General features: G+C 40.9%; 3 protein-coding genes across 5 annotated transcripts in view; 2 read left to right on the top strand and 1 right to left on the bottom strand.

Annotated features, from left to right (window-relative positions):
- The window catches only part of LOC118421388 (pre-mRNA-splicing factor ATP-dependent RNA helicase DHX16-like), a 15,253-nt gene extending 6,342 nt beyond the window's left edge, over positions 1-8,911 (top strand). The window contains exons 9-16 of the mRNA XM_035828651.1: positions 116-131; positions 1,154-1,261; positions 2,749-2,928; positions 3,287-4,363; positions 5,161-5,316; positions 5,799-5,960; positions 7,017-7,193; positions 7,793-8,911. Of these exons, the coding sequence (XP_035684544.1) occupies positions 116-131; positions 1,154-1,261; positions 2,749-2,928; positions 3,287-4,363; positions 5,161-5,316; positions 5,799-5,960; positions 7,017-7,193; positions 7,793-7,933 (2,017 nt within the window). The 3' untranslated portion in view covers positions 7,934-8,911. The remainder of the gene's footprint in view (positions 1-115; positions 132-1,153; positions 1,262-2,748; positions 2,929-3,286; positions 4,364-5,160; positions 5,317-5,798; positions 5,961-7,016; positions 7,194-7,792) is intronic.
- A 2,053-nt stretch (positions 8,912-10,964) lies between these two features.
- Positions 10,965-22,503, bottom strand: LOC118420912 (lysosomal thioesterase PPT2-A-like). 3 transcript variants are annotated; one of them, XM_035827984.1, is made up of 8 exons: positions 20,924-21,112; positions 14,393-14,546; positions 13,835-13,930; positions 13,141-13,248; positions 12,648-12,734; positions 12,061-12,145; positions 11,877-11,931; positions 10,965-11,230 (listed from the first exon to the last, which is right to left on the bottom strand). In XM_035827984.1, exons 1-8 carry the CDS (start codon positions 21,095-21,097, stop codon positions 11,087-11,089), a joined length of 903 nt encoding a protein of 300 aa, XP_035683877.1. In that variant the 5' UTR covers positions 21,098-21,112; the 3' UTR covers positions 10,965-11,086. The 3 variants fall into 3 exon arrangements, with proteins under 3 accessions (XP_035683877.1, XP_035683879.1, XP_035683878.1); XM_035827986.1 differs by lacking the exon at positions 20,924-21,112 and adding an exon at positions 22,326-22,503 and having other exon boundaries at positions 10,966-11,230; XM_035827985.1 differs by lacking the exon at positions 20,924-21,112 and adding an exon at positions 16,489-16,684 and having other exon boundaries at positions 10,970-11,230.
- Positions 16,925-26,977, top strand: LOC118420910 (rab9 effector protein with kelch motifs-like). The gene is made up of 7 exons (XM_035827982.1): positions 16,925-17,026; positions 23,020-23,237; positions 23,812-23,964; positions 24,285-24,443; positions 24,894-25,043; positions 25,522-25,671; positions 26,018-26,977. Exons 2-7 carry the CDS (start codon positions 23,027-23,029, stop codon positions 26,614-26,616), a joined length of 1,422 nt encoding a protein of 473 aa, XP_035683875.1. The 5' UTR covers positions 16,925-17,026; positions 23,020-23,026; the 3' UTR covers positions 26,617-26,977.
- The last annotated feature ends 181 nt before the right edge of the window (positions 26,978-27,158 follow it).

Genomic DNA, 27,158 nt, shown 5'->3' with positions numbered 1-27,158 from the left:
TTAGGTAGTCTGTAGTAGTTAAGGAGAGTCTGCCTGTCTTCAAGTACAGGGAGGGACTGCTCCAGGCTATCAAGGAACACCAGGTGAGGTTACTTAATAAGTAGTCTGTAGTAGTTAAGGAGAGTCAGCCTGTCTTCAAGTACAGGGAAGGACTGCTCCAGGCTATCAAGGAACACCAGGTGAGGTTACTTAGGTAGTCTGTAGTAGTTAAGGAGAGTCTGCCTGTCTTCAAGTACAGGGAGGGACTGCTCCAGGCTATCAAGGAACACCAGGTGAGGTTACTTAATAAGTAGTCTGTAGTAGTTAAGGAGAGTCAGCCTGTCTTCAAGTACAGGGAAGGACTGCTCCAGGCTATCAAGGAACACCAGGTGAGGTTACTTAGGTAGTCTGTAGTAGTTAAGGAGAGTCTGCCTGTCTTCAAGTACAGAGAGGGACTGCTCCAGGCTATCAAGGAACACCAGGTGAGGTTACTTAGAGAATCCTATATCACTCCGTGTGTATGTGTACTAGTAAGTAGTCTCTGTCAGCTGGCGAGAGAAAAGCTTAGTCCATCAAGGAGGTTAAGGAGAGTCTGCCAGTCTTCAAGTACAGAGAAGGACTGCTCCAGGCTATCAAGGAACATCAAGTGAGATTACTTAGAGACTGTGTATGTGTAAGTAGTCTCTGCTGCGGAGAGGAAAGCTCAGGTAAGGAGAGTCTGTCAGTATCTTCAGGTACAGGGAGGGACCGCTACAGGCTATCAAGGAACATCAGGTGAGGTTAATTAAGTAGTCTGTAGTAGTTAAGGAGAGTCTGCCTGTCTTCAAGTACAGGGAGGGATTGCTCCAGGCTATCAAGGAACATCAGGTGAGGTTACTTAAGTAGTCTGTAGTAGTTAAGGAGAGTCTGCCTGTCTTCAAGTACAGAGCGGGACTGCTTGAGGCTATCAAGGAACACCAGGTGAGATTACTTAGAGAATCCTATATTACTCAGTGTGTATGTGTACTAGTAAGTAGTCTCTGTCAGCTGGCGAGAGAAAAGCTTAGTCCATCAAGGAGGTTAAGGAGAGTCTGCCTGTCTTCAAGTACAGGGAGGGACTGCTCCAGGCTATCAAGGAACACCAGGTGAGGTTACTTAGAGAATCCTATATCACTCAGTGTGTATGTGTAAGTAGTCTTTCTCAGCAGCGGAGAGGAAAGCCCAGTCTATCAAGGAGGTGAAGGAGAGTCTACCAGTCTTCAAGTACAGAGAGGGGCTGCTCCAGGCTATCAAGGAACACCAGGTGAGGTTACTTAAGTAGTCTGTAGTAGTTAAGGAGAGTCTGCCAGTGTCTTCAAGTACAGGGAGGGGCTGCTCCAGGCTATCAAGGAACACCAGGTGAGGTTACTTAAGTAGTCTGTAGTAGTTAAGGAGAGTCTGCCAGTGTCTTCAAGTACAGGGAAGGACTGCTCCAGGCTATCAAGGAACATCAGGTGAGGTTACTTAAGTAGTCTGTAGTAGTACAAAGCGGGACTGCTTGGGGCTATCGAGGAACATCAGGTGAGGTATCCTTAGAGACTCCTATATCACTCAGTGTGTATGTGTAAGTAGTCTGTAGTAGTTAAGGAGAGTCTGCCTGTCTTCAAGTACAGGGAGGGACTGCTCTAAGCTATCAAGGAACACCAGGTGAGGTATCCTTAGAGACTGTGTATACTATGTGAAAGTAGTCTGTAGTAGTTAAGAAAAGTCTACCAGTCTTCAAGTACAGGGAAGGATTGCTCCAGGCTAACAAGGAACATCAAGTGAGATGATCTTAAACTGTGTGGGTATGAGGGTTTTATTCTGAGAAATTCTCTTCACAGAATTGAACAGAAAGCTGGGAAGAAAACTTGCATCTGACCGTATTTACTCCCCAAAACTGTGTGTACCATTGTCCACACATACCATTTACCGTGGGACCGCGTAGCGCAGTGGGAGTCTGTGTTCGCCCCGTGACCGAGAGGTTGCGGGTTCGAATCCGCCTGCCGTGTTACCGATCTTGTGCCCTTGGGAAAGGCACTTTACACGGCTTTCCTCACTATACTCAGGTGAAAATGAGTACCTAGCTTCGGCTCACGGTGATTTACATCATTCACCCGGACGGGAGACCTGGCGCATATGAAAGGGTATGTTACCCCGCAAGGGGCGGTATAACCCCGTCGTGTGTAAACATGTGCGAACATGTGCGATCATGTCGACCGATGATGTATGTTCGTCTGTATCTCTGTGGATCTGCCGCTACCAGCCCAAAGCTGCCTAGGCAGATCCGTGTAATGAGTTGTATCATTGGCAATAAATAAAAATAAAAATAAATACCATTGTCCAGACTCTCCCCACAGACATATTCATGTTGATATTCCAGTATAGCATTTTCTTTTTAATCTGAGAACCAAGAAATTATTTTGATGTAGCCTGACCAATGTTTTATAGCACTCTATAAATCAAAATATGGTTTTGATTTTAAAAGTATCACTGAGAAGAAAACATTCTGATAGTCTGTTATGCAAAGTGTACAATATGGTTGTGTGAAATAGTTCAGTTTTGTTAAAAGGAGCATGCTTCCCTTGTTATTTTGCTAGTTCTGTCATTGTGTGAATGGCATTTGATTTTTTTTTCATATACTGTGAAGCTTGTTAGTACTTGTACATACGATACAGTATTTTTAGACTCAATGCCTTGACCATCAAAGGTAAGACAGGTTTTAAAAAAACTTGACAATGTCTGAGAATTATTGTTCTGATCTGTCTCCAGGTGTTGATCATCGAGGGTGAGACGGGTTCCGGTAAGACGACCCAGATCCCCCAGTACCTGTACGAGGACGGGTACTGCCAGGGCGGGATGAAGATCGGATGTACGCAACCTCGCCGTGTGGCCGCCATGAGTGTCGCTGCTCGCGTATCCGAAGAGCTGGGCTTCAAACTCGGCAATGAGGTCTTCAGAGTTCTTCGAACTTTACAATTACATTAATTTCTTTTACATTGTTACAGTGTAAATAAACTTAACTAACCAAGACTTATGTAAGATCCAGATAATAAAAACGTTCCGTGCATAACAGTCTTTGAAACATACTCAGACAATGAGTTTGAATGCAAATGCATTGATCTAGGTTTTAAGATCTCTAACAGCTCTCATGACAAATGAATTTTTATGTCTGTTAGTCTGACTGAGTGGGAGTAGTACATTGTCAGATTGTAGCGTACCTTCTGCTCATCATGTGGGAAGCACATGTAAGTGCGCGTGCAGCCTTCCACGTAACTAACTAAGGCACATTTTTAAAAACTCTTTCCAGGTTGGATACAGCATCCGATTTGAGGACTGCACATCAGAGAGAACAGTCCTGAAGTACATGACGGACGGCATGCTACTCAGAGAGTTTCTGGGTGAGCCAGATGTGTCTAGCTACAGTGTTCTGATCATCGACGAAGCTCACGAGAGAACTTTGCACACAGACATCCTGTTCGGACTGGTCAAGGACATCGCGAGATTCCGACCGGACTTGAAACTCCTCATATCCAGCGCCACCATGGACTGCGAGAAGTTCTCGGAATTCTTCGACAATGCTCCGATCTTCCGCATCCCCGGAAGAAGGTTCCCGGTAGACATCTTGTATACCAAAGCACCGGAGGCGGATTATCTAGATGCGTGCGTCGTTTCCGTGCTACAGATCCACGTGACACAACCGGACGGTGACATTCTCGTGTTTCTCACAGGCCAGGAAGAGATCGAGACAGCCAACGAGATGTTAACGGAACGCACGCGGAAACTCGGGTCGAAGATCAAAGAGCTGCTGATCCTCCCTATCTACGCTAACCTCCCATCGGACATGCAGGCGAAGATCTTCGAGCCAACTCCGCCGGGAGCACGGAAAGTCGTTTTAGCGACAAACATTGCTGAGACGTCTCTTACGATTGATGGAATCGTGTACGTGATCGACCCCGGCTTCTGTAAGCAGAAGAGCTACAACGCAAGAACGGGGATGGAGTCGCTCATCGTGACCCCCGTTTCCAAGGCGTCAGCCAATCAGAGAGCGGGGAGAGCGGGTCGCGTTGCGCCAGGAAAGTGTTTCCGACTCTACACAGCGTGGGCGTACAAGAATGAACTCGAAGACACGACGGTCCCCGAGATCCAGAGAACGAACTTGGGAAATGTTGTTCTGTTGCTGAAGAGTCTGGGCATCAACGATCTGATTCACTTCGACTTCATGGATCCACCTCCGCACGAGACCTTGGTGCTCGCCCTTGAGCAGCTGTACGCGCTTGGCGCTCTGAACCACCGCGGCGAGCTCACGAAACTTGGACGCAAGATGGCAGAGTTCCCCGTCGACCCCATGCTGTCGAAGATGATCATCGCAGCAGAACAGTACAAGGTGATTTCTGTTAACTTGATGACATGTAAATGAAAATCCCATCAAGTTTCATCTTGTATAAACGTTCATGTATTGTACCGACCGCCAATCTAAAATGTTCAAGATTAGAGCATTTAGAACGCTCTGATTGTATTATGGCTGTAAATGGCATTAAAGTATTTTGAATTACTCAATTGGTCTATCAATCTTATTGCTGTAGTGTAAGTTATGTCTATAGTATTTCAAATACTGTTAATCTTAAGGCTGTAATTTTTGTGTATACCGTATTTGACATACTCGGTTGTATTATTAGTAATACCACCGAATTAATAGTATTTCCAACTGTCAGTCAGTTTTTGATTTTATGCAGGGCTCGAAATTCATTTTTAGGATTAGGTGCACTGGTGCACCCAGCGTAAAAAATTGGGTGCACCAAAATATTTTTGGGTGCACCACTTAAATTTAAGTAAGAACCTAATAATAAAACTTAGTTACAAGCTATCAAATTCTTAAACAAGTACCATGACAGACATTTTTATTGTCTTTGTAACATTTAGTAGATGTCAAGAATATGATGTATACTTTAACAAGTCCAGTACACTTTGATATCTTATCATACATAAACCAAAGAAAATATTTGGGTGCACAGCTACAATTTTCGGTGCACTTGGGTGCACATGCACCCAGTATTTCGAGCCCTATTATGTCTTTGATTCTCATGTGAAAGGAGTGTACAATTCAGCCAATAGGCTGCAAAATGTTTTTGTCAAATAAACCATTAACATTGTTACATGTATTATTATTATTATCATTCCAAGTGTGTGGAGGAGATCCTGACCATCACAGCCATGCTGAACGTGCAGGGGTCGATCTTCTACCGCCCGAAGGACAAGGCCGTCCACGCCGACAACGCTCGTCAGAACTTCTTCAACATGGCGGGGGATCACCTCACACTCATGAATGTGTACAATGAGGTAAGACCTGTCTCACTATAGCACAGTCAAGTCTGTACATTCTACTTTGCAGGGCCCACTGGTATGTTGTTGCAAAACTACAGGTATTACAGGAACTTGTAGATCCAGGGTTTTTATTCAAGAATGCGTCCAGGCATCATTTGGACGACTGTTCTAAATATAAGAAAAAATTGGATGCACTAGATGCCTTTATGTTGGGGAGCAAATTCTCTGACAAGCATAAAATTCTGACCTACAAGGGGTGCCACTAGGTCAGTTGTAGTCACAGTAGAAGAGAGTAATTTTGGCGCTCAGGATACCTTACAATGCACCATTTTAACTTGTACACATTTAAAGCTCAATGTCCAGTACGATTTAAGAAATCCTGTATGACATTTCAATGTAGTATTTCTATGATATGATATGAGGTGTGATATGAAGATATCATTCTATGCTGAGACTCCAGTCAGTCTTTGGGTATAAACTTTTTTTTTTGTTATCAGTGGCAGGAGACAGAGTTCTCGACCCAGTGGTGTTACGAGAACTTCATCCAGTGGCGAGCCCTGCGGCGGGCGCGGGACGTTCGCGACCAGCTGGCCGGGCTGATAGAGCGGGTGGAGATCGAACCAACCAGCAGCCCCGACGATACCACAGCCATCAGGAAGGTAAACAAATTCTGCAACAATAACAATTAATGTTGTGTACCAGGGTTCTAGCCAGCACCTGTCCTAATTCTTTCCTTTGACAAAATTTTGCTGCTCAGGACGGACAATATATCTGCCTTTTAATGGACAGAAATCGGCCTGTAAAATATAGACAGAACTTTGTGTTTTCAAGAATTTTGCCATAGCAAAAGGCCGGCTAGAACCCTGTTGCTTACTATGATTTAAGAATGACAACTCCCTCAATATTGAATTGATATCTAACCTTCTTGGATTAAAATATATGGCCTTACTGTTGTCTCATAACTAGAAAAGGTCTTGTTTTAAATCCCACTAAAGCATTGTAGCAAAGAGGGATTTTGTTAAAGATGTATGAAGCATTGACTGTTCTATGTAATTTGTTTCAAATTAATAACTCTATCTGAGTGTGATCTACTAGCAAAAAAATGTAATGAAATGAAATACTGTTGCTTTCTGGCCATCACATCTAGATTTCTATGCCAACAAGGTTCAGTGAGCCTGGACAGTACCATTCTGTACTTTTATGTACATGTTTGTTAGTTTTCTGATGAAGAATAAGCTGTTTGTTGCAGGCTATCACATCAGGATTTTTCTACCACACGTCACGGCTGAGTAAGACGGTACTTTGGTGTGAATGTTTGTTTGTTTGTTTGTTAGTTTCTGATGAAGATTTGACTGACTGTTTCAGGGCATCACATCAGGATTCTTCTACCACACAGCCAGGCTTACTAAGAGCTGACAGTACAAGACAGAAGTTTGGTTTTTCTGTTTGTTTTCTGATGAAGAATACACTGTTCCTTCACATTCAGGTTTTTCTACCACACGGCATGACTGAGTAAGAGCGGACAGTACATGTGTACATGTTTGTTTGTTTATTTATTAGTTTCTGACGAAGATTCGACTGTTCCTTCCAGGCTATCACATCCGGATTCTTCTACCACACGGCACGCCTGAGTAAGAGCGGACAGTATAAGACAGTTCTGTGTACATGTTTGTTAATTGTTAGTTTTCTAATGAAGAATGAACTGTTCCCTCCAGGCTATCACATCAGGATTTTTCTACCACACTGCTCGCCTGAGTAAGAGCGGACAGTACAAGACGGTGAAACACCAGCAGACTGTGATGATCCACCCCAACAGCTGCCTGTTCCAGGAGCAGCCTCGATGGATCATCTACTTCGAACTGGTCTTCACGACTAAGGAGTACATGAGACAGGTACATTTATCTTTCTTTCTTCCTTTAGATCAGGCACACAACCTATAGTTACTGTAGTACTAGTAGAATATACTTAATATAAAAACATAACATAACCTACATTTGAAAAAAGTATTCCAAGAATTACAATTGGAGATTACCTGTGCCATGACAATGTTCAATTCTCATGTTCCAAACCAGATATATTGAGCTCTCATAAAGGCTTCTACTTATATCTCATCACCAGGGCTTTCATAGTACATTCCATATGCACTTTGCATGTGCCAAGTGCGCTGCAATAGATAAACGAATATATTTTTTTGTTTCAAGTACCAAACTTCTTTCTTGTTGTTATCACACAGGTTTCACTACTGGTATCACACGACTTAAAAACTCCTTGTGTGTACCGAGTGCTTATAGTTAGTTCCGAGCAAATATATCTAAAAGAGATTCCCAAAGTTTAGTCACTCCATTTTCATGTTAATAAATTTCCACAAAAAAAGTTGTTGCTCAGCAGAGGATCTTAACTATATAGACAAGAGTCAAGACTGTTGTAATCGCTTGAGACTGGAGTTGGTTAGGCATCCTGGTTTGACTGTATCTACCTGTATTTTCCCCAGGTGATAGAGATTGAGAACTCCTGGCTGTTGGAGGTTGCTCCTCACTACTACAAGGGGAAGGAGCTGGAAGACAACTCGGGAAAGAAGATGCCCAAGACGGTGGGGAAGACTCGTGAGGAGCTCAAGCCTCTGGGAGTGTGAAGTCCAAGCAGATTTTTTACCTAAAACTGTATAAAGGACTGGCAAAAAAAAGTAGTTTTCCACACTAACATCTGCTTGAAAATTACTTGCTATTTGAAAGACACTGTCAGACTGTATAGAGGTGTTAAAAATGCCACTGTGACAATGACAAATGTATGTCACATCTCTTGGTTTCTTACAATAACACAATATACAATGTACATTCCTAAATGTAAAGAGAAGTTGTGAAAGAGATAGCAAACTTGAAGGGACATCTAAGGAAGCGTATTGGAAAGGTGATTTGGAAATGGTCTCTATCATCCTTTAGTCTTTGAAATTGACTGTGGAGCAAATAATATCTAATGATCATTAAGGTAACATGATTATCTGCTTTTGAATTTCTGTATACTTTGACTAACTACCAGTGATCCAATTAAAGTCTATAGATATTTGGTGTAGACTTTGATTTGGGGATATAGGTATATCTTTTTCAGGGTTTCCCAAATTAAACAAAATTGGCTGTGTTAGGCCTTGTACATGCATGGCAACATATCAGGATCTGTGATACTGAGGTTTCCAGAGTTGTTTTGTATAGTTTATATTGATAGCAACATCCTGAAATAGTTATCTTACAATCACTGCTCGTATAAATATCTAGTGTATTGGGAGTAAATTTGGATGCATTCTTTTGTTCCACATGCTGAGAACCCTGACGGTGTAAATAAAACATTTGATAAAGACATCTGTAAGCTGTGTTCAGTAAAGCTGTGTACTAGAAAACTGTACTTTGCCATGAGTTTCATACTTATCTTGGAATGTACACATTACATAATAATGTACAGTATGGAATTTAAAATAAACAATCCATGTGAATACATATCAGGACTACTGGTATGTGCAATTGTAAGAGTAGATTCATACCTCAAGCTACCGACATCTTGCACACATATCAGGGCTACTGGTATATCAAGAACTAAAAGGCAATAAAAACAAGGCACTCGAGACATTTTCTATCCAATGCATGTAATCACTTTGTGAACAATCCAATGGAAGCTGTCATAGGTACCTCATACCTACGTCTATTGCACAGCAGTGTTTCACTCCTTAGTCTAGAAACAACCTAGTCTCCAAGCAGACCCTACGGTGCCTTAGAGATAGTATCAAAGCTGGCCAAGGAGTATAGCCAGTACTAACTTTTGCAAGTTTAGAAATTCTGAAGTACTGGTAGGTCAGTACTTTAGGATTTTAAAACTTGCAAAAGTTAGGTGTGACAGGTCCTTTGGTGTAATATAACCAGCTGCTGCCGCGCCGCGTGCCTGTCAAGCTGGTGTGTTACGCCGCATGGCGGTTATACTAGCCGTATAGAATCTGATACAGATGCAGATATCCAGCACTCTTGCCCGTTTGACTCCCTTTGGCCGGCTATACTCGTTGGCCAGCTTTGATACTATCCCTAAGGCACCATATGATCTGCTTGGAAACTATAAACAACCAACAATTACAGTCAACCTGAGTGTATGAGAAGTGGTTCTAAGAACATCCATTACCTTGGAGTATTAAGGCCACACACCACCTTATTTGTCTTGCCTTATTTCTCTGACATCTTAACTTGAAAATCTAGAGAGAAGACATCTTGAAAATACAGAACAGGGAGGAAAACTTGACTGCCAGGATTCACTCCCAGAAATACATTGTTTTCATGTTGAACTTCCAGGTCAGTATTATTCTTTTTCAAATTCAACAACCAACAAATTAAATTTGTATGGCCTAAGTAAACTTTTTATAACTACATGTAAATAATTTCATAGAACAACCAAACAATTATACAACATTCCCTGACAAGGTATTTAACAAAAGGAACAATCCTCACAACAAGCAGAGCAAATACGTTGCCCAGCTGCAATGTTTTCTCATTTGACTTTTGAGGTCAGTATCCCTAAACTGTAAGAATAATTATACTGTAATTGAATCAAACATTACTCCAAACAATTTGTTTAATTTCTACTTTCTATTGATAAAAGCTGGAAGCACTGCAACCAATTTGATTTAGCATCATATATGACATAAAATTATGAATATTGTTGTGCGCATCAATATATATACAAACAGCATCAAAATATCACTCCTAAATTATTTTTTACTTCAACAAATGTTTCAAATCAGCAAAAATTGGCAAGATTCTTTGTCAGGTTTGTAAAACTGTGCAAGTTAAGTGATAGTGTCGTGGTAACTGTTGGAAGAATTTTTTTTTTTGTTACAAAAATTTCATCCCCGGATATTTTGATTTGAACCACCAGTACTTCAGATTTTGAAAACTTGCTGAGATAAGTTTGATGTGGTTTTGTTACATTTTGCAAAATAAAAAAATGTAAAATCAGTGGTCCTACCACATTGTTTAAAGAAAAGACCCTAAGAGCTTACCCAAATATCACCTAAGCCACTTTTTGATGTAGTAGTTACTCATTTTTGATACATACTCCCCAGCCCAATTATATTTATGTTATAACAATGGAGTGGTACATATATTGCAACTAACCTGCTACAACATCACATAGTATAAAGTTCATTCATGTCTGAAATACTACATTTTGTAAATGGCAGTGGAAGACATTTGTAATATTTTTTTAGACATTTGCAAGCATTCTAATTTATGCTATTTCACATCATAGGCATTTTGGCAACTTGCATAGAGAGCTTTGAAATGGTTTGTTACATTTTACCAAATAAAGATAATATGTCATGTGATTTTAAATGATACAGTGGATTAAAAGATGACCCTACCACAAGCGCCACTGTCAAAATTTGAACAGAGTGCTCTCAAAACAAACTGGCATGCCGTTTGTTCTTTTGTTCATTTGATGAATAAAGTTGTTCACGCGATGTGCAATTTTTTGTGTGATTAACTTGAGTTTCCTCTGTTGGCATGATATAGATATGGTGCAATTGGGCCATACCTTGGGCAGAATACCCCGTTATATTCTATAATTATACTTGTTGTCCTGAGAGCTTGTATCAAGATCAGGTAAGTCACTTTTCGATGTAGTTTTCTTGTATAGTTAGATTTTGACAATTTGCAGAGATTACTTTTACAAGGTGTGTTACGTCTTGCCATATAAAAAAAGGCACTATGTCATGTAAAAGGTGCCTTGTTTTAAAAGATGATCTTTTGGAAGATCAAGTAAGCCACTTTTCGATGTAGTCGTTGAAAACTGTGAGATTTTTGTGCCAATTGAGATGTTGAACCCCAGGGATCTCGTACGTCGTGACATCTCCCCTCGCATCCATGGTCTTCAGCCCAAAGTAGTCCCTCTGGTACACCTACAGAGAAGAGAAGTGTACAATATGTTATCACAGGGTTGGACAAGTCCATTAGCCCAATTGTCCAGGGCAAGTGAAAATGCTGATTGGGCAACTGCAAGTCCTACCCCAAGTCTTACCCCACTTGCCTGATTGGACAAGTAAGATTTTTCCATGAGAAAGATTTTGATATTCTTGTTACCTTTCATAGTCATGGCATCAAGCATTGGTAAACACAGAAAAACAGAGCCAAAAATAAAAGAATTCCATTTCAAAGTGGAAGACAGTTAGTGAAAAAATATCTAAAAATGTTATTCAATTAATAATATTTCGGGCAAGCAAATCTTTTAATATGTACTTGCCTAATAGGACAAGTGAATTTTACAACTTGTCCAACCCTGAATCAGCTGAGAAGTGCTGCAAAGCATTAGATGAATGAATGAATCAGTGCCATCTCATTGCTTGGGAGCTCATCATGTTAGGTTGCATGATTATGAAGTGTGTCATTTTGAGCCTAGGAAAATACAATCATTCTCATTCGATTTTCTGAGAGTTTTTTCCAACAAGCAAATTTACGTCCTGGGTCCTGGAGACAGCCCTGGTCCAAAGGCCAAGGTGTGAAAAGGCTTTGAAAATGGAATGACAGAGCCAGGAAAGGATGACATACCTCCTGTTCTTTCATCTCCACCACTGTCTCATTGTCATCATAGAAACCAAAGTGGCTGGAAAAAAAAAACACAGAACAATGATTAACAGCTTTCAACATTAATATTATCAGCATCATGTTAGTTCAGTCTGCTCAGATCATTTTTGTATTCCTATGAACAACCAGACAAGGCTGCAGTTCCTACCTGGACTGCCAGGGGGTAATGACACCATCATCTGGCCCTCCAATCAGCACCAGTTTCTTCAGCTTGAGGAAGTTATTCTTGTATTCTGGGGTGGAAAAAAAAACAGTCTGTGATGGGAAAATTCATCAGTTTCCAGCTCACAACACAGCTTGTACTGTCTTACCCTGAATACAGCAAATTCATTTATTTGGTTTTGGCAAATCATAAGATTTTAACCTCCATAGTTTTTTTTGGTTTTGGGTAATTTGGTTTGGTTTATCAGAATCTCCCTTAGTGATACATTACTACTCTTCCTGGAATAGTAGAAGTAGTACTGCAGATTAAAATCATACAGAATATAAATTTGCATTCATATCATGCCTTTGAAAAAACAGAAACCAAATATATGGTGAACTCAAATCAGAGTGATATTCATATATATAATGATGAATGTTGATAGATTTATTAATGTAATCTTAGCCTGATTTAATCGCGCTTCTTAGGCCCATCCTACATTGCCGCTCCGCGGGGAGGAGGCTACAAGCTCCGGATAGCAGAGTTTGCATTACACAGACTAAACGTAATTTGTATCTCTGCAGTACCCTTACCTTTACTTTTGTCATTTTTGGCCGTCTGGTTGTTTAAAACAGCGAGGAAAACACTGTTCTCCTTGTAGAGGTCCTGGTGGTGGGGGTCTGGGGAGTAAACAAGTAAACAACATAAACAACAAAATCATTGATTATTTATATACTAATGGCATCCATCCATGACCGTCATATTCTTGCACAGAACTGTCAGCATGCTTGCAACAATGTAAGCAGGAAATTAGAGCAGTGTTTGACGAAGGGCCAGCTGCAGGTTCCTGATACACCAATGTGTATAATGTACATGTATCTAGACATAATCATGGGCTCATCTTCCATTGACCAAATGGTTTGCTTCTAGTGTTAATGACAAAAAAGAAATACACTAAAGGTTAGCTTGAACAACAGAAATTTGCTGAACAAGTACATTAGATATATGTGAACATTGCGTACAGCATCTCTTATTCACAGTAATTATAGAACTTGTATTGAAATTAATAAGACAGTCCATATTTACCGTTCCAGTAGTTACTGATGGAGATGTCCTGTCCATAGGAAGTATAGGCTACTTTATACAGGTTCTCCTTCAGATAGTGGGGAAACACATACTTCAGGTACTCTGTGTCTGCAATGGGAGGGAAAAGGCATGATAATCAGATTTGGCACATGTTTGATGTTTTTCCCCCTTTTTTTCTCTCTCTCTATTATCAAGAAAATAAAAATAAATAGCAGAGCAACTTTATCACCTGACACTAGTACTCATGCCTTAAGATATAATAATATTATCATTATTATTAGTGATGATATATGTATGTGCTTATGTCATACCTGGGTCGTGATAATGTACGATACAAGTGTTCCAGACTGGAACTTATTTTCCATATCGGGCTTCTTAGTTGTATCACACAGGCTTCCATCAATTAAATAGAACACACTCCACTGCAAGCAAATGGAGTTCTTTTGTTCGATTTTTTCTCAAATCAATCTTCTGAAAGAATAAAGTTGTCAAATTCTATCCTTTTTATGAGCAGTTTGGCAATCAAATCAGATTTAAATTAAAATTTAAAATAAAACACAGTGTTTTGTTCTCTTCTATGTAGAGCATCTCCATTTTCTCCAATTATCCTTGTTTGATTTTACATGAAATTAGTCAATTAGATTTGAATGAACGATACACATGTAGATAAAGCAATAAGATGTTGCAGTTTTACCTCCATATTGCCCCATGAGTGGAGAAGACAGTGAAATAAAGGTGTCCACGTTGTGGTCGTCCATCGACTCTAGAACACCTCGACATATAAGGCCACCTGTCATACAAACAATCAAACAACAGAATTTTGTCATATGACAAATATATCTGTTGGTCTTACAAGGAAAATAACAGTGCCTTTTGACTGAAAGAAATGTGATCAAGACCGGTATATCAGAATTAAGTAATCTGTGTACTCATGGTAACATCAACAGTTACTCTCATAACTCCACCAGATGCCATAATAAGTTGCCACACGAGAATCTAAAGTGATATAAAGGGAATTGTACCAATATGCAGCATCAGTGAGTATATACGGGGGCAAACTGTATTGTGTTATGGTTTCCTTGAACTTTTCATTGAAAACTCAAACCAAATAACTTCAATTATAAGAATACACATGTACAATATTAGGCTAAGAATGATGTCAAAGTAAAAATACATCATGATTTTTCCTTATATTGGTTCAAAACTTGAAAATCTTTATTACTGCAAAGAAACTAAATGTGTTATAACTGACCCTGAGAATAGCAGATAATGTGCACCCCATCCTTGGCCTGTTGCATGATGGGAGCCATGGTCTTCTGAAACCCCCTGACCTGCTCCCACATGGGATAGAGGCTGAACAGTTCTGTGTACTCATCGATGATGGTCACATTGGTGCCAGGGTGGGCCTGGAGAGGGGAGAGAAAAACATTACTAATGCAGGATCATCTGTTTAATTGGAATGAATGTGCACGTGATACAGTATGAACAAATGTGTACTCATCGATGATGGTCACATTGGTGCCAGAGATCCAGATTTATCAACAGATCCATTCATTTATTATCATAAGGACCGCGATCTGCTGGCCGCCATGCTGGATTAAGAAGTCTGGAGCGGCATTCTTCGTGGCACCTCATACTACGAGGATGAAATGAATGGAACTGAACTGAGCGCCAATAGTAGTTCTATCCAGTATTTGATTATACTACTGATGGGGTCCCTGACTCGGGTAGGCAACAGTCTGTTAGTTTTTACACTGCACTTCCATGCTGCTCTGTCCAGTGGGTTCACCCCTGTCACTCTGACCGCACGTTTTAATGTCTCTCCAAACACATTCCATCCAGGATTTCCTTGGTGTTCCTGACAATTTCAATTGATTAATAGACTAGGAGCCATGTCAATCCACTGTTTTGCATATTGTTTTGCAGGGATCTGAAATCGATTTTAAGATCATTTGAAGTGTACATGTAATAGATTATCTGAGCTGCTATCCATGGACAAATTACTACAACTCATAGCTTCTAAATAAAAAATTTGGAAAGAGTCATGCATGATTACCAAGGAGCTCTGATAAAAGCTCCTTGATGATTACATCACGTTTCTGGTACATGACACCTATTGGAACGTCATACCTAGATCATTGATGATAATAATGACAATAACCTGAAATGATTGGGCTAAATAGCTATAGAACAGTAGCTAAAATGTCCCCCAAATCATATGATGTTAGTTGTAATATCAAATTACAACTTTTTTGTTACCAATAGCTGACAAGACAACTGTAACAGTGTGGGGGTGGGGGGGTGTAAGAAGTGTCAAACAGCTGTGTGAAATGGCTGATCAGCCTTTTCTAGCACAGTGGTTTCACTGCTGGTTGGTAATCTGCCAACCCGGGTTCGATCCGGCATGTTGGTTTCTTTCTGTTCCTACTCGCCCCTCTAATTTCTACATTTCTACACAACATTACATTTAAAGTGACAGTTTTCTAGTCAAAGTTGCATGATGTTGGATCGGACAACTGTGGTGCGAATATGAATAGCTGACATATCATTGAAGACAAGTAGATAGGTAACTGTGACTTGCAAACAGATACATAATGTTAACCTTCAAATTGTCTGGCCTAACAAACTTCTGCTCTAGATCTGTTTATCTTTTCTGAAAGTGAAACACAACCTTACACACGCTTAATTTAACTATATGAGCTAGCTCTCTAGCTGTCCTGACTCACTTGCATCATCATCATCATCATCATGGGTTACCCCCATATAACCCCGCAAGGGGCAAAGTAGGGGGGGAGCTGAGGTCCCGGGTTAGGGCGGGCAGCCCTCCTGCCTGGCGCGGAAGCTCTCAACTGTGGGAGCACTTACTACCGCACCAGGCAGGGAATTCCACTCCGGAATTGTTCTAGGAAAATATGAGTACTTGTATGTGTCTGTTCTTGCAAAGATTGGTTTGTACTTATGTTGATGGCTGCCTCGGGTTCGCCCTTGGGTCGGAATCAGTAGGTTCTGTGTGTCTATGTTAATCTTGTTGTTAACTAACTTATAAAAGAAGGTGAGGCGGGCGTTCCTCCTCCTTTCGGAGAGAGGACGCCACTGCAGAATGCTGCGGCTTGCTGCATTCTACAAATATCGAACACCACAGGACAGGGTGTCTGCTACTCTACCAGTAACCATGGTGACATGACAACCATCTGGTCCAGCGCACATTGACCTTATTTGTTTGGAGAAGCAGAAAAGGAAGAAGAATTTGCTTCCCAAATTATGTGCAGGTAAACATTTATCATGTCAACGTTACGATCATGTTTGTTTACCAGGATGTCTAACCTTCAAAAAACGCATGTTACGAACCTTTTTGATCGCGACGCTGAAGTTGTCAAAGGTACTGGCGTGATCGAATATGCCGTGTATGATGATTATGGGCTTGTAGGCCCTGATTTGGACCAGTAACGCGGAGAGAAGCACCAGGAACGACGAAAGGACGAATTTGGGGAAAACTTTTACGCACCCCGCCGCCATGTTTGTTGTTGACCTATCGTGACCGAAATATAGTGAGTTTAAGTAGCAATCTATTCGCTCGGTGCGAATGTTGAGAAAGTTTTTTTAAAATGACTTATGTAAATTTTATTCTTTTAAATAAAATTTCACAGAATGGTTGATAAAAAAAGAATTATTAATCATTTTAGTTGTCAGTTATTGTAAAAATTGTAAGTTAAACTTTTATTCTCTTATATCATTACGTAATTTTGTTGGCACCAAATTCTTGGCCATGTTTACAGTATTTGTTGTTGGAGACCGCGCGCGTTCCAAAATGGAGTTCTCCGTCTGTTTTGTTTGACGACAAGAGTTTTGCTTCTAGCGAACTCTTGGAACACTTGGCAGTTATACCGTAAGTATGGTTTAATCTATAGGCTTTCTATAAGTAAACCAAACACAATAGCGAGTAGATTTAGTCAGCTAAAAGATTTTTAATCGACAAAAAGCACCAATGGGGAGGGGGGCAGCCGGAAGCATGTAAAATGTGCGGAAACCAGTTTTTCAGTTCTTTCTAGAAAATGTCAAATTAAGGACCGATCCAGTTCAATTTCACCAATCTATATCTTTCGTGATTTTGCCGCACGAGAATAAATAGAACAAAAATTCAAGTATGGGGTAAATCAAACTCAAGATACCAAAATTACCAAGTATCATAGAATTTGTGATTATCAGGACAACTCGGCACCTGGGACGACTCGGCACCTAGCCAATTGGGAATTGCGTTTCTCACAAACCTTCACAATATTTTAACTGCAAAACATTTCTCTCACTGCAATAACTTGTAAGTCATACAGTCGGCACAATTTTACGGACATTTTGAGGCTCTGAACGTCACTTCAACTTCAATGTAACTTTGAACGGCGCGGCCGACGCTCTGTCTATATCAGATCAGTCATCTCAACGTGTTTTTGAAACCCACAGACAGTTGTAATCTATGACCAACAAAATATATTGAAATGCTTATTACATCTATTTTCATTTGTACGTACTTGCAAACACGGTCATAGTAGAAGAGAAGTAGAGTGACATCGTGAAAGAACGCCGATATAACAACTAAAAATGGCGTCGCCGGCGGGGCCCGCAACATGTTTTGGAATTGGACGATCTTGTATCCTAAAAATTTGTATCTAAAACGTTACCTCATAGGGTGAGATTGATTTTTACATTCTTATGTCACTTATTATGCTGCCGGAATGATAGAATTATCATTCTTCGAGTGCAAAATATAAAAGTTATGTGCCGAGTAAGTATGGTGCCGACTAGGGCCGAGTTGTCTCAGGTGCCGAGTCGTCTAGAAACCGTTACATGAATGCAAGTTATTATCAAAGTTCTATGTATTGTCAATAGATTTAAACACTGTTTTCAAAAGAAATGATGTCCAGATCAAACTATCTCCAGACCATGTAAAACAGGTCCCATGGTAAAGGGGGCGTAGTTATATAAACATGTGGGAAACATGTAGTCTCCAAGCAGACCCTACGGTGCCTTGGAAACAATATCAAAGCTGGCAAAGGAGTATAGCCGGCCAAAGGGAGATAGCCGGCTAAGGGAGTCAAACGGGCACCGGGCACCTGGTACCTTGCCAGCTTTGATACTATTTCTAAGGCACCGTAGGGTCTGCTTGGAGACTAGGAAACATGTTTATATGATACCTTCTCTCCTGTATGTGGTATCAAGGTATTGGTATCCAGGTACTTAATCAACATACTTGTGAACTGCCCTGCTGACCATTGTTGCTTATACTCACACTTGGTTTCTCAGGTTTAGAGCAGCTGCCACCATTTTGAAATGCTGTTTTAAGCCTAGGGGATTTTTCTTTTGTTTTGTAACAAAGCTTTAAGGTAAAACATTTTGGCTTTATTCGATAACATTCGGCCTTCACTCACTATCTTACTGAGCACTTCAAAATGCAGGGAATAGTACTAGTGTTTCTGAAAGTAATATTACTATTATAAATTCAAAAACGTTACAGGGGGCGGATTTCCCTGACCCCCAAACAAGCACTATCTTATGACTACTAGTATTTGATTGCCATACAAAGATGCCCCCTATACTCAACACTGCCCCCTATACTACCCTGTAAAAATCCTGATTGCTACATACCTTCGTTATCATATCTTGAAAAGACTGAAGTTCCACAACATCCATGAGTACTCCATGAAACACTAGGACAGGTTTGTATGCCGTGGCATGTTGGTACTGATTTGTAGGCAGCAGTAGCAAGAAGACATGTACTACTACTAGCACCACACAAGACAGGTAGGACCCAAAACCTGACATGTTGGCAACTGCCACTAATTTAAACTCACACTATGACTCAGTATGAGTAGAGAAGGGTACATCGGGTAGTATCACTCCAGTTAGAAACACTCATCGGGCTTTTTTATGTTTCTGAAGGAAAACATGTTATTTTTGCTGGCCTGCTGGCTGCATTCTGTTTCTTTCTTCCATTTGCAACTTCACCCAATCAAAACTCAGAATGGCTGATGACGTCATCAAATGTGTGTTATATACCTTTAAAAATTGCCATTACGCCATGCAGGCACAAGTAGCTCAACCAGCAGCCATATATACTAATATGACGTCCTACATGTAATAAGACTGAAAAACAGAATATTCTAAATGACTTGGGTTGTTCTACAAAGAACTTAAGGTTACCTTTTCTATAATGTGCTGCAAATCACTAAAGCCTGTTAGAACCCCAAATAGTCCATGGATGATCAACACGGGTTTGTGCGCTACGGTGCTTTTGCACGGAGTTGAACATACCAGTAATAGAACAACAAGTACTACATTTAGTTGTCCCACAAGACAAGGATGAGACCTAAAAGTTGCCGACATGTTGGACATTAATGCTTGACCAACAAATTTGGGGCCAAAGGCCACTTCAGCAGGAAGACAATAACTGCTTACAAGTACTAGTGCCCTGTCTGATAAGGGATGATATTTTTTGAGGGGGAGATCCCACAAAGTCCCATGATTTTGTGCCCTTGTAACAAATCTCTTTCATGAGGTTGTGCTGGTGTTACTGCAGCGTACATGACCCAGAGGTCCTTGGTTTGAATCCTGTCATTCTATGTACATGTGTACCAATCATGTGACCTGCTGTAGTAGCATCCCGGCCTGGTCTCTCAGAATTTTATGCCTGTCAGAGGGTCTGCTCCCCAAGGTAAGGGGTGTCTTAATTACTCTAAGGCATCCAGTGCGTTCCAGTTTGTTATGTTTTGTAAAACAGTTCGTCCAAAGGACGCCCGGATGCATGCCTGGCTAAAAATAAAATACATCCTGCTGGTTATGGTAGATGTGAAAAAAAAATGCTACCTTTTCTATCATGTCTTTCCAACCTTCCATATCCGCTGCGCGCTCTAATATACCATGGATGATCATCACAGGTTTGTACGCTGAGGTGTTTTGAGCTGAACACGCCAGTAACAGAACAACAAGCAGCCTCATCATAAAAGAGCTCAGCCTCAGAGTCAGACTCCCTGACATGTTGGTCAGTTAGAATCTGGCTGTGGTGGACACTGATATGAGTGTGCTTTAAGGACTTTGGCACGCTTGACCAGAACAAATTTGGTGACAATGGGCAGAGATAGAGACAGTTAATTTTTGAAGTGGAAGATGCTGCTAAATTGTACAATATTTTTGTGTGGACAGCAAAAATACTGGATGAAGGAAAATCGAAATGTCAAAGTTAGCAGAAACAAAGTTAGTCGGTTACTAGTAGGTAATCTGTAGATAATTATTCTGAGATTACCTTTCCTATCAGGTCCTGAAAACCTTCCATATCCGCTGCGCGCTCTGATAAACCGTGGATAAGCAACACGGGTTTGTACGCTGCTGCATTTTGGCACGGCGCTGAACACATCAGTATCAGAACAACAAGTAGTTGCCTCACAGAGGGATGAAAGCTGGAACTCCCAGCTGGCATGTTGGTCAGTTGGTCAATTTGGCTGTAGTGAACTCTGAATGTCTCATCTTAGTCCACTGAACACCTTCGGTCTGCTTGACCCAAATAAATTTATTTGATGCCAAAGGCCACTCAAGTTAGTTTAGTCCACTGCTAGGCCAGGGCACCTTACCAGGTAGAAATTAGTTATTGGTTGATCTTTTTTTAGGGAAGATGCTGAATTGTATTTTTTTTTCTTCTTCTTTTTTTTGTGGACAGCAAAAATACTACTACTGTGTTTACAATGTAGGAAAGCTAAAATATCAAACTTTAAGGTTGATATCATAACTGTTACAGTACCTTTCCTATCATGGTCTGCAAATCGTCCAAGTCCGTTACAGCATCAAATATACCATGGATGATCAACACCGGTTTGTACACGGCTGCATTTTGGTACCTAGCTGAACACACCAGTAACAGAACAACAAGTAGGTGCCTCACAAAAAGGGGGTGTGACCTGACATCTGCAGCCATGTTGGACAACTCTCAAATTTGGCTGTAGTGGACTCTGAAGTCTGATATCAGTTTACAAACGACCTGGCCTCATGACCAAAACAAATTTGGTACCAAAGGCCACCTCATGACCAGCAGCAGGGGGATTACTGTAAACATGGACATTTTTGCGTTAGTTTAAATTGTTCATGGTTTCCACAGTGACCTATTTATCGATAACTTCATTAGAACCACCATGAAAATGCATGTTCTGTTCTCTGCCTGCCCTTGTTTCAACTGCGACCTTCAAATTCAAACCACCGCAAATGCTCTGGAGAGTTTGTCCCTACCATGTAGTTAAATCCCTGCAAACTTGTCGATTACTAGCTAGTTCTAGGCATTTACAGTAATAAGGTAATTGATGATCTTTTTTAGGAGAAAATGCTGATTTTGTTGTGGACAGCAAAAATATGACATTTATTTGTGATAAAGGAAAGTTGCAAATATCAAAGATTCGTAAAAAAAAAGTTGACGTAAATGACATTGAGGAATTGTTATGGGCAAATAGATAGAGTTTTTGATCATTTTAAGCTGTACCTTGCAGCATTGCTCACTCAACAAAAATAAGACACATCTTTGCCAAACAAGTAAGGTGGAGCATCTGAGTTAAAGGGTCAAAGAACAAAGTCTGGAGAACAGTCATATCAGCTGGCTGGTAAGTAAAGGGAGATAAGACCCCCTGCCCTGAAGTTCCTAGCCACCAGCAGGCCTTCCAAGGGGGGGTGCGTGGATCGTAGAATTTGGCAAAAATTGGGAAATCGGCCGGGGGAGTAAGTCCAACCTAAGGTTAGCATTTCCCCTCTTTGTGGAGGACCAATCACCCTCTAGTAGCAAAACTCCCTTAGCAATAACCAGGGTAGTCAGTCTATAGAGACTACAAAGTTCCACAGATGTAATAGGACAACCCTGTATCAAAAAGACTTGGTAAGGACCACCAAGGACTGAGAACCTTTTGTTGAAATTACCTGACTACTATATTATATATATAGTATATATATGTCACATTATGGGTGATTCAATATTATTTCTATTAGTATAACTGTAGCCGAGTGTAGGTACATGTTTATGTACAAACAATGTGGGTCCATTGACATCAATGGTGGTCAAGGTAGAAAATTAAAAACAATGTACTTGGTGTGATAAACAAAGCAGCAAATCGGTTGACAAAAATGGAATGAGAGAATGAATGAATACAAGTGAAAAACCATACCTTTGTAACCAGGTCTTGGAGTGCGTTCATTGAAGATGCTGGCTCAAAGATGCCATGTAGAAGTATAACAGGTTTGTAGGCAGAAACACTCAGGACCACTGTCAGAAAAGTTGCAGCAAAAACCCTGTAGTCAGCACCCATGGTGTCTTGGGTTCTCTCAAGTTAGACCACCTGTTAGACTTGGGTACCGTACCTGGCAAGCAGTATTGTTGTTGATGGTTTTTTGGATGACCTTGGTTTTCTTTTCAAACACTGAAACAGACTTGTTTGTTTGCCATTTAGATCACATGAAGGCTACAAGTCCTAAGTGCAAAGATCAGAGGCAAACAAATTTAATGGCAAGTGCCCTTGAAGTCTTTGGAGGAGGGAGGGCTACATATGTACAGTACTTATATCATGATTGGCAGTTTGATTGTGACACTGTCATTGCCAAATCTGCAAAAATAGATTCACTATGAATATGTCAAATCAATCTTACGTTTCATGTGATTATACCTTAATTATAACCTAAAGTTTGTTTTCCTGACCAATTGTCCTTTGTTTTTGTGTGCCAAGTGGCATTTACTTACTAGTAAGGAATTGGCTTCAAAGTTCATGTACTAGAATCCAGTTGCTTGAGTAACTGCTATTCAGCCTATCTTACTTATTACCTGGATGTCTAACCTTCATTGACTTTGTTTCTTTTTTTCCAGAGAAAAAGCATGGAGCTCCACCCCATACTGGAGCTGCCCCTGACGGACCCCCCTGCCCCGGGGATGTGGTATGTCCTATCCCCAGGGGGTGGTGGGCCCAGCCTGACGGTGGGGCACACCTGTACGTACCTCCCCAGGGTGGGGGGCAGTGGGAGGGTGGTGCTGGTCGGAGGTGCCAACCCCAGCGGGCCGTTTGCTGATACTTTTGTGCTGGACTTAGGTAAGTTTTTAAATGGATGACAGTTGGTATGGTGGTCTAGATCTTATGTTTAGAGTTTTACAAGAGTTAAGAAGTGACCTTCCCACACCAAATGGTGTATCGGGCAGTGCATATCCCTGTTTCTGTTATACTCTCCAAGCAAAGGTTAGGCCCCAGTTGTTTTTTAACGTTTTTTTAGGTGTTTTTATCAGGCTTTCTATTATATGGGTATCGTTTTCTTAATGTCTCGCAGATAGAGAAAATGGTATAAAATAGAACTCCTGATAAACATGACCAGAAAAAGTCATGTGGCCCATGATAAAGAAATTACTCTCCAAACTGAGGTACAACTCTAGTTGTTTCATGCAACATGTACAAATGCATGCACCCTACATATGTGTCTACCATATACTTGCAAATAGCCTCCAGGCACAAACTTGTATAAAAAAATTCATGATACTGCTAACCAACAAATAACATACATTGTTCAAACCTGAAAAAATCTGAGAAGCAACAAATGAATTGGGTGGCCTTATCACCTGATTGTCTAACCTTCATCGAAGTATTAACATACATTGTTCACTCCCATCATCAGACAAGTACACATGGGAGAAGCCGGACTGGGCGGGGCTGACGGCCAGGTATGAACACACCTGCTTCACACCTGAAAGCCAGCCAAGCAAGGTGTTCGTGTTCGGAGGGGCAGAGCAGGGCTGCAACCTTAACAACATCCAGGTGCTAGATACAGGTGTGTACTAGCTACAGTCCACTTTTTCCCCACTTCCGCAAAATCAAATCCCTGCAAACTTAAATACATTTATAGTATTTTACTCAAGAATTTTTTCAACAGAAACTGAAAACTCTACAAGAACCTCCTTTCCTGTCCCAGCCAAAATAAACAAATTTACAGTATCCTAATTCCTGCTTTAGCAACTTTCTCCTATGTATTGATGATTGTACCTTTTCTTGGTACTAGTACAGAGATGGGTACCTGGGCCACAGTTGAACATATCTGTGCTATCTCATTGCCATGTTGCCATAGTAACATTGTATTCTGCTTGGTTACAGGGACAGGTACCTGGACCACAGCTGATGTGCAGGGCACCCCGCCCTCCCCACGCACCTGTCACTATACATCCCACCGGGGGGACAGGCTGTACGTGTGGGGAGGGGGCAAGACGGGGGCCGAGCCCATAGAAGACAGGAAACTCCATGTCTTTGATGCAGGTGTGTGATGATTTATTCTCGTAGTGTATACTCAGAGCCTCGCCTGTGGCCTACACCATGCATGTATACAGCTACACTAACAAATAAATGGACAAATAAATAGATAAATACAATATACCTTGTGGAGGCTATGTTTAACAGAACTTAAAAAGTTTCAACATGGCCTCTAACCAGCTGTCAGCCAATCAGAGATTCTGCTTTACCTACAGAAAACATTAGACATTCTCTAATCATGACAACAGAGTGCACCAAAGTACCGACTTGCCCCTCAAACTCTGTTGTCATGTGAATATTTCATCAAGCACTGCCTCTTTTAAAATACGAGAACCAAGAAATCATTCTCATGTGAACTAAATGTCATATTTAAGTATACTCAAGCATGTAGACTAGTTGATCAAACATTTTGTGATGCAGAATTCAACTGTTTGTTGTTTACATCTGGTTCCCTAGCAACCCTGACCTGGAGCCAGCCCCAGATGGAGGGCAAGCCGCCCAAACCACGCCATGGTCATGTGATGGTTGCCGTCGGCAACAAGCTGTACGTACACGGGGGCATGTCAGGGGTCACGTTCTATGACGACTTGTACGTTCTCAATCTGGGTGAGTTCTAGATTTGTATCAAGTCCTTGGACTGAATGATTTTTCAAACTCTATTTAATAGTTTTAGTTTTTTTATTATTGCATGTACATCTTTTCTACTAGTTAATATGCATTTTCTGTTGACTGATATGATTTCAAATACAATCTCCTTTTCCCCTTGACAATGTTGAATATGTTAAAAGTTGAAACTAATTTGTGGTCTTACATTCTTACATAGTTACACACAAGTTATCGTATTTCTGTTGTAGTCAGTTTAGAATTAAGTTATTCTCTAGTCTCTCTGACTCTAAGAGTCAGACGTTCTGATAGTATGCACTACTATTATTCTAGAAAGGCATCTTATACAATTAAAAACTTAGCATACAAAAGCCCCAGGTACAAAATGTAGTTTATGACAAAGACAAGCATTTCAAATGGCATTAACCATCATATCTCTTTCCAGTGAATCAAAATTACAAACATTCTGTTTTTTCAACAGACACAAAGAAATGGAAGCGGTTGAAGCCAAAGGGTCCGGTCCCCACCGCCCGGGCGGCGCACACAGCTGTGGTGCATGGTTCTCTGGTGTACATGTTTGGGGGTATGAACCAGGAGGGAGCTCTGGACTCCATGCATGTCCTCAACACTGGTGAGTGTTGTATGGACTATGGTGGTAGTCTTGTGGTTAGGGTTGTTGCAATAGGATTTGAAGGCTCAGGGTTCAAATCCCTAGCAGGCTGAATGTTGTGCCCTTAGGAAAGGCACTTAACATGTTTTTTATACCCATTTTCTCACTGGATTTTGATTAGGGATGTCCTAGTAATGAGCATTCTAAGGCAATGTAGATACTCTATACAGCCATATTGTCTGTGTTAACATTTATATAACAGTTTTGTATTCATAATATTTCATTGAAATAGTTTTCAAAGCAATTAGCTTTTTCATGTACATCATTCATCAGATTCACCACCTTGTTTTGTGTTTTTTTCCTGTAGAAAGACTGACGTGGAGTGAGCTGAGACCTGAGGGCCCACCCCCCGGACCAAGGCTGGACCATGGGGCATGTATCATACACCTGTCTGTGGGTGGGACCGGTTCATCGGGATCGGGGGCTCCAAAAAACTCTGGAGAGGGCACCGCATCACTGACACATTGTGCCAGTGGACAGGATAGTGAAGAACAGAACACTGGTCCAGAAAACGAGGCAGGTGATGCAAAACAGACAGAAACTATGGCATCAGAAACCATGGCAACAGAAACTGTGGCAACAGAAACTGTGGCAACAGAACCCAGTGTTCCTCCTTCAGCAAATTCCAGTCAGTCAGAAAATGCAGATTCTGAAGAACTAGTTCCTAGCGCGGAAGAGGCGAGCAGTAAGCCGACAATATTGGACGTTACGGAGCAGTTTCTGCCGGAGGAAGCTGCTCCCAAGGTCACAGCAGCAGCTCAAGGTCGTGCAGCAGCCTCAGGGTCAGAGGAGCATGCTGGGATTGGTCCAGTGCATGATGGGAAGGTGACGATGCTGCTGGTGTATGGCGGGATGGACACGCAGGGAATCATTCACGAGGACTGCCTCGTTATGAGAATTGCTTGATTTAAGTTTGCTCTCTTTTAGAAGTAAGAGTCAAATTCAGGAAAATTCCTCCAAAATTGAGAATAATGACAATCATGAACATATTATTACGCTGATGTAGGTTAGACATAAAGGTACATGTTGTAATGTACACAATACTAATGTTATTCAAGCATCTGGATAGATTTTGTGAACAGAGATATTTCAGGTAATATCTATCTTTCAAGGACAAAAAGATAGTTGATGCAACCTGTAACAAAATCGTATACTAGTTGCTTGAGAAAGTTACATTTTGTATTGTGCAAGACATGAACATTTGCAAGATTTTATTGTGTTTCAATTATGTCAAAAAGAAATATTAAACACATTCCCTAAAGCTGCATCTTTTTATCTGGATTATTCTTTTTTTTTGTAGATTTTAAACAAGCATGATTTACATAAACTTGTTTCTAACAGTCAATTGATAAATGTCTCCTGGCAGATACTAGTAGGAGGAAAGTTCTTTCTGAATCTTTCCAACTAGGTGTACCGGTCAGAAAAATTTATGATGTACCATACAAGGT

This window comes from Branchiostoma floridae, chromosome 8, assembly GCF_000003815.2.
Source record: "Branchiostoma floridae strain S238N-H82 chromosome 8, Bfl_VNyyK, whole genome shotgun sequence".
In the NCBI taxonomy this organism is placed as follows: Eukaryota; Metazoa; Chordata; class Leptocardii; order Amphioxiformes; family Branchiostomatidae; genus Branchiostoma; species Branchiostoma floridae.
Note: the sequence above shows the minus strand (reverse complement) of the source record. Positions and strands in the feature narration are given on the sequence as shown.